This window comes from Esox lucius, chromosome 17 (assembly GCF_011004845.1).
Source record: "Esox lucius isolate fEsoLuc1 chromosome 17, fEsoLuc1.pri, whole genome shotgun sequence".
NCBI classification, from domain to species: domain Eukaryota; kingdom Metazoa; phylum Chordata; class Actinopteri; order Esociformes; family Esocidae; genus Esox; species Esox lucius.
Window position 1 is genome coordinate 6353625 of NC_047585.1, and position 7687 is coordinate 6361311.

The 7687-nt window shown below is 40.9% G+C and overlaps 1 protein-coding gene across 1 annotated transcript; it reads right to left on the bottom strand.

The window, feature by feature from the left end:
• Positions 1-265: 265 nt before the first annotated feature.
• On the bottom strand, positions 266-4011 carry LOC105028312 (inhibin beta B chain). The gene is made up of 2 exons (XM_010900957.3): positions 3440-4011; positions 266-2899 (listed from the first exon to the last, which is right to left on the bottom strand). The coding sequence occupies exons 1-2, from the start codon at positions 3837-3839 to the stop codon at positions 2094-2096; spliced, it is 1206 nt and encodes a 401-aa protein (XP_010899259.1). The 5' UTR covers positions 3840-4011; the 3' UTR covers positions 266-2093.
• Between the last annotated feature and the right edge of the window lie 3676 nt (positions 4012-7687).

Here is a 7687-nt window from a genome sequence, read left to right on the forward strand (position 1 = left end):
AATGAGACAAAGATAAATCATGTCAGAACTTTTTCCACTTTTAATGTGTCCTATGATGTTAACAACCCAATTGAAACAAACTGAAATCTTCGAGGGGGAAAAATGAAAAATAAAAACCTTACATGAAAAATGTAATTAGTGTCAAGTCAAAAATATTTTTTGGTTTTAAAATGTATTTTCAATGGAATTATAGCTTGATAGAAAAAGTTAAAATAACATCTATTCTTACTATATATTATTCAAAATATCATGGTATATACAAAGATATTGACAGAGATTGGAATAGATACACAATCAAATGCTGGTATAATTTTCCAGTTACAGTAAAGGTAAATTAATTCATAATTTTTTTCTCAACTGTTTCAATAGGAAATAAAATCAAGGTTTACACAAGACAATGATTCAGAAAACATAACGTGCTAACAGTAATTTTGCCTTTAACTGTGTTTTAAATTTCATTAACTAAGTGACAAAAAAACTTGTTGAAGAATCTTATAAATATACAGTAATCTGATAAAGTGCTCAGGCAGAAATAATAGCCAATCATGAAAGTTATGTGAGGGTTTCTGTTTATATCAACTTTCACTTGTTGGTTTTATAAATCAGTGGTATTAGTTATCTTCACAATACATTCCAAACTGCAGTACGTTTCCAATGGAAAGACATCCTTTTAGATGACATACAGGAAGCAGGAGGACAGAAGGACAGGAAGTGCTTGCATAAGAACAATAGAATGTTCTAATGGTCTAAGAGCCAGGTAGCTAGGAAGTGCTTGCTATAGGATCTTGAAGCCCATGCTAGGATATGTATAATACAGCAACACTATGGATGCCAGGCTAGGCTAGGACATTTCAATACAGTCTTCAGTACATTATACACTGCTACTGCCAACAACACAGGATGCATAGCATTTAGAAAGCAGCGAATAGGCTTAAACATTTCACACATAAACACCCACATACCCTCACACATTGTAAACATTATAAAAAGAACACTGAATACAACGATTAGACAGAGATTGCTTGAATGCATGTAATTTATATCAGCCCTAAAAACATTTAGACTTTGGAAAATTCAAACTCCAACATGCCTTAGAGCATGCTTGCTCGTTGACCGGTGTATTTCATGGACCTTCACGTTGCCTGAAACTGTGGCAATAGCTAAATGTTTGCTCACACAACCGAGTAATAACCTTGAGTTCATGCCGCCATTGCCTAACTGATTATCTAAGCAAATAATACAGCTCAGATGCTGATGAAACAATTTTTAACCTCTGAATATCAAATATATACTCCTGTCTGGGTGGTTTCCCGGGGGAAATCTATTTAGATAATTTGTATGGTTATACTGCTGTCTTGTGTTGCATGCATCAACAGCATTGCATCACCAATGCATTTCAATTTCAAAAGTATATTCTCTGTGGATCTTTAGAACGAGCCCACAGAATCAGAACACCTCAGTTTTCGCCTTCAAAACAAAACAATGGGGAAGGCACATATTCATTTTAGTAATCCCATTTTCCTCATTTCGAGAGCTCTAAATGCACTAAAATGCAAGTAACTATACTTGTGTTGAACAAGAAGGAATCAAACACATCTTAAATGACAAAAGGATGTTATACTAATGCATACAGTATGTGTGTGTAGATGGTCAACGCAACACAAAGCCAATTAATAAGTAACCTCTACTCCACATTACAAAGATCCAGGCACTGACTTGCATACATCATTCTGTATCTTAATTGCTCACCTCACCCACACCAGTAATACAAAACACACTGTATAAAAAGAAAATGCAATAAAACATGTAATTGTTTAACAATCAATTAAAAATGAATAAAGGCTATGAGTGATTCTGTCTGGACGTTGTCATCTGTGTGTGACCAAGTGACTAAACAAGTCAGAACACACTGCGCATTATACCATTTGCATGCAAAAAAAACCAGATCAAATTTGCTACACTGCATGAATGTGAAAGTAGTTGCATGTTTGCACCTACATGTGTGCTTGTGTGTGTGACAAATTCAATCTAGTCTTTCCAGACTAAAAGCATTGTTTGCTGAATGTCTTGTGTCTGTCTGTTTTTCCACCCCTTTACGTGCAGCCGCAGGACTCTACGATCATGTCAGGCACGTCAGTCTTCACAATGCTGTGCTGTGAGTTGAAGTACACCATAGACAGGGGCCGGCGTTGGATTGGCACACAGCAGGAGGACACCGCCATATTGATGCCATTGGCTTTGAGCTGGCTGAAAACCGTTGCATGGAAGGAGGATGCGATGCCTGGAGAACCCGCCAAGGCCTGGGGACATTGGCCCATACAGTAATTCATGTGGTAACCTTCTGGAGCTATGATCCAATCCTGCCACTGGATGTCTTTGAACTTGACGTAGAAGTCCTTCTTGCAGCAGACGGTAACGTCGTCTCCACAACGCAGAGACCTCTTGCGGAGGATGTGCTCGGGGTCCTCCCGGCGTCTCACCCGGGCCACCAGGAACGGCTGGTGGGTCAGGTCCATCGCTTTTCCCAGCTCACACAGGTCGCGGGTGACCCCGTTCTCCCCTGTCGCCCTGGTTTCTTTGCAGGTGACTCCCAGCTGAAGTCTCTGCTGGCTCCCGTCCATGAAAGCTTGCAGGGTGTTTGTGATGGGGAAGGTGTGCCAGTTACTCTTCTGCACATCAAGGATCTTCTCCAGGAGGAGGGTGCGATTGGAGCCACTCTCCGCAGGCCCAGAGAGGTAGATTTGGGCAATGGCACTAGGACGTGGACCGGGGTCGGGGGTGTCAGAGGAGTGGACATAGAGCCACAGGGATGACTGGATCACCTGAATGTTGTGGCCTTTCACCTGAAGGAACTGGAAGGTAAGGCCTGGTTCAGCCCCAGGTAAAGTGACCTTATCATCTAGATCCCACAGAGAAGACAGAGTGTGAGGATTAGTGTGACATTTCACTGCCAGCAGCTGTAGCTACCTGAATGTAACTCTTTTGTAGTAGTTCTAGAATGCCACTATTGTCCATACATCAACATTCCCAAGTCACAAAGTTACAGCATATAAATAACGATACAGTGTCAAAACGTTTGAGTTATTTCAAAACATCGAAATTAATTGATTAATACATTTTGTTCAAATGTGCTTGAGGAAAGAGGTAACAACGGATTTTTGGACACAAAAGCGACGCAAGGAATTGGGTCAAATAGAACAAGGCGCGCTAAAAGCTCGATCTGTCTTAATTTACCAGTTTTCTCAGGTCAGGGTTTCAGTGGGAAGGCTTCAAACCCATGTGTTTCATTTGACATTGATAGTAAGTTCTAAAGGTACATTTGGCCATGGTTCATTGGAGCGAAACAAAACACAGTATGATAAAGTAGCCCATATACGCCATAAAGTAACAATGACATACACTTAAACCCGCACATTATGTTCAAAATAACTGAATTTACCAATTTCTGCGAAGCTCACTATTTCGTATCCCTGGTCTTTGGTATCCCTATTGATGTTATTCTCAAGTTCAATGGTTCCGTCCGTTCTTACTCTCCCCGCGTGTAGTTTGCGGAGCGCAGTTAGAAGCGCTGCGCGAGGCACAGTTGAGGTGATGTTTGGTCTCTCTTTCATGTGCAGTTTGTTCAAGATTTGTTGCTTGGCGATCTCAACCATGAGCCTCTGCTCAGAATCTTTTTCCATCAGCGACATGCCGCAGGACGCGCAGCCCAGCGTGGTCCCCGTCGTGGCGGCTGCCTTTAGTCCATTTACCACTAGATATATCATAAATAAAAACACTGGCAACGTAGAAGACGAGAATGGCATGTTGGTGGGCTGTCTATACCTATTGGCTGTATACATTTTAGAGGAATAGGTTATTCCCTGAGTTGCAATGGGTACTGCTATATTTTGCAGTCAACGAGTTCCAGGACGTTTCCAGTCTGATGGTCCTTGTTCCTGCAGGCAGAAGATCCCTCGAAGACAAGGGTTGAGAGTGTGGGGTGGTACTTTAACACCTGATGATACTCCACATCCTTGGGGTAATCCAACAAAAGTTGTGACACGTTAGAGGAACGCACCAATGAGCGCATCAAGAAAATGACAAACGCTGCAATCTCTGACAGGACATAAACGCACACACACACACACACACACACACACACACACACACGCACACACACACACACACACACACGCACAATGGCAAGAGATGCGCAATATTGCACCGTGATCAAATACGTACACTACTAGGAAGGATAAAATAGATTATCGATCACAGCCATAATAAAATACTGAATAATAAATTACAGAAGCTAAAAAACACATGTGGTATGCTACATGCCACGTAGACTTGTAACCTTAGACAACTTTGACGCATCATTATTTTATGGCACGGAGCCCAGCATAGCTCAGTCCGACGCGTCACAAAATATGAACTTTACCCTACTTAGTTACCTAGGATATTAATGTGAAGTCTTGTATATTTTAAGCCATTTCTGGGTCACGTATAACCACTTGAATCCCTTGGCCTAATGCCCAATAACAGGGGCTAAGACATATCAGATTATTATTATGTTGAGCTATGTGTACTGTTATACTGTTTATACGTAATTGAAAATGTTTTCCATACTTAGTTGGAAATTAATGATTCCTCGTACACACGCTTCAAATGGCTTGACAAGGGAGTGGTAATGAGAAAAAAATTTTTTTAAACAATTATAACTCATTATGAACTTTAATCTAGAACAAGATAATAAAATGAAGCTTTTACAATACAATTCTACAATACCTCATTAGGTTGTGTTGTCACAGCTATCAGCACTTGCATGACACCATGTGGAGAATTTTGGAAAGTATAATGAAAATACAAGAGGAGAGGATGTCTTTGGGATTGTTTTGTTGAATCTATCCTTACCGTGAGAAAATGTATTATAGGAGCAGAAAAATGGGAGCGTTTGAGATTCTCTTTTTCCTCTCTTTCTTTAATTACAATGTTTTCTAATCTGTATTTTACATAACCAAGATCAGTATACTACAGTGAATTGCCCATGTGTATCCTTTACTTTGATCTCTCCAATCCTCACCAAAACTCATACATTTGAGCTCTCCAATCGTCTTCAAAACTCATACATAATTCAAAAAGAAATACAGTTACAGTTTCCATTATAAATCATTCTTAAGCAATAGTTTGTGTGTTAACAGTCAAATGGTTTGTTAGGACACATTTATTTAAAAGCCATAATCTTATAGTCCTACAGAAATTAATGTAAATAGACATAGCTAATTTATTATTCACCTGTTGCCTCAGGTAGAGCATCTAGTTAATACATTTACATCCGGATTGCATTGTTTTTTTTAACAGAAAATTTATAAATGCAACTAAGTTCAGTGACAAACATGGTTGTTAATTCTACAGAATATTTGAAAAATGAACATTAATCAAACACTATTTACAGACACCACATAGCCTAATTAAGGGAAGGGGACATATAAAAATGCAATTACTTAGTGGCTTTATGAAGTGTGGGACCTCATATTGAAAGGAGGGTACCTTTCTAGATCATGTCCAAACAATCAAATTTTCCACAGGTGCCAATTACAGTTCTAGAGTAATCTTAAGGGTGATGACTGGACACAGGATGCATCTGAGATAAATTTGGAGTATCATGGTGAAGGATCTGAAGAAGTATGTACATTAGATATTTCAGTTTTTCATTCATTCTTCATTCTCTTGCTTTGTCATTGTAATGGCAATCTTTGCATGGTGTACCTTTAGCTTTACCATTCAGGACAGGTAGGAGTGAAGCTTCTGACACAGCCGAGAAATCAAAAAAACGCAAGAAGGGAGGTTTCATTCTGTCAAAGTGGATCAGCAACAGCCGTAAAGTATTGACATCCATTCCACAGGAAGCCAGAACCAAAGAGACATAAGAGTTGGACTTGGACAGGGACAACCTGCCAATGGAAAGAGCGCTAGGATTGCACTGGTGCGTTGAAACAGATGTGTTCATGTTCAGAATTACTGCAGAGCCACGAGCATACACCAGACGCGGAATCTTGTCCGTGGTTGGCTCTGTATACGACCCTTTAGGACTTCTAGCACCATTTATTCTGCCAGCCAAACTGATTATGCAGGAACTCTGTAGAAAAAACCTTGGATGGGATGAAAACAAACCCCAAACTCTTTCTCAGCAGTGGACTGGATGGTTGGCAGATCTGAAAAAGATGACAGAGTTTAGAGTGGACCGTTGCATGAAGCCCAGATGCTTTGGTCATATCAGAAACTCACAATTGCATCACATCTCAGACGCCAGCGAGAGTGGATACGATACGGTTTCATATCTTAGACTGGAAAACAACGACAAAGAGGTGCATGTTGCTTTCATGATGGGGAAAGCAAGAGTATCACCGTTAAAGCAAGTAATGATCCCCAGACTGGAGCTCACAGCTGCAGTTCTAGCCGTCAAAGTTGACAGAATGCTTCGGAGGGAATTACAGCTTCAGCTGAACAAATCCATCTTTTGGACTGATAGCACAACAGTGCTTAAATATATCAACAACGAAACCAAATGTTTCTGAACATTTGTAGCAAATAGGATCTCCTTTGTAAGGGATTCTACTGATGTTTCACAATGGAGATACACACACCTAAAGGATTATTAGGAACACCATACTAATACTGTGTTTGACCCCCTTTCGCCTTCAGAACTGCCTTAATTCTACATGCCATTGATTCAACAAGGTGCTGAAAGCATTCTTTAGAAATGTTGGCCCATATTGATAGGATAGCATCTTGCAGTTGATGGAGATTTGTGGGATTCACATCCAGGGCACGAAGCTCCCGTTCCACCACATCCCAAAGATGCTCTATTGGGTTGAGATCTGGTGACTGTGGGGGCCATTTCAGTACAGTGAACTCATTGTCATGTTCAAGAAACCAATTTGAAATGATTCGAGCTTTGTGACATGTTGCATTATCCTGCTGGAAGTAGCCATCAGAGGATGGGTACATGGTGGTCATAAAGGGATGGACATGGTCAGAAACAATGCTCAGGTAGGCCGTGGCATTTAAACAATGCCCAATTGGCACTAAGGGGCCTAAAGTGTGCCAAGAAAACATCCCCCACACCATTACACCACCACCAGCCTGCACAGTGGTAACAAGGCATGATGGATCCATGATCTCATTCTGTTTACACCAAATTCTGACTCTACCATCTGAATGTCTCAACAGAAATCGAGACTCATCAGACCAGGCAACATTCTTCCAGTCTTCAACTGTCCAATTTTGGTGAGCTTGGGCAAATTGTAGCCTCTTTTTCCTATTTGTAGTGGAGATGAGTGGTTCCCGGTGGGGTCTTCTGCTGTTGTAGCCCATCCGCCTCAAGGTTGTGCGTGTTGTGGCATCACAAATGCTTTGCTGCATACCTCGGTTGTAACGAGTGGTTATCTCAGTCAAAGTTTCTCTTCTATCAGCTTGAATCAGTTGGCCCATTCTCCTCTGACCACTAGCATCAACAAGGCATTTTCGCCCACAGGACTGCCACATACTGGATGTTTTTTCCCTTTTCACATCATTCTTTGTAAACCTTAGAAATGGTTGTGCGTGATAATCCCAGTAACTGAGCAGATTGTGAAATACTCAGACCGGCCCGTCTGGCACCAACAACCATGCCACGCTCAAAATTGCTTAAATCACCTTTCTTTCC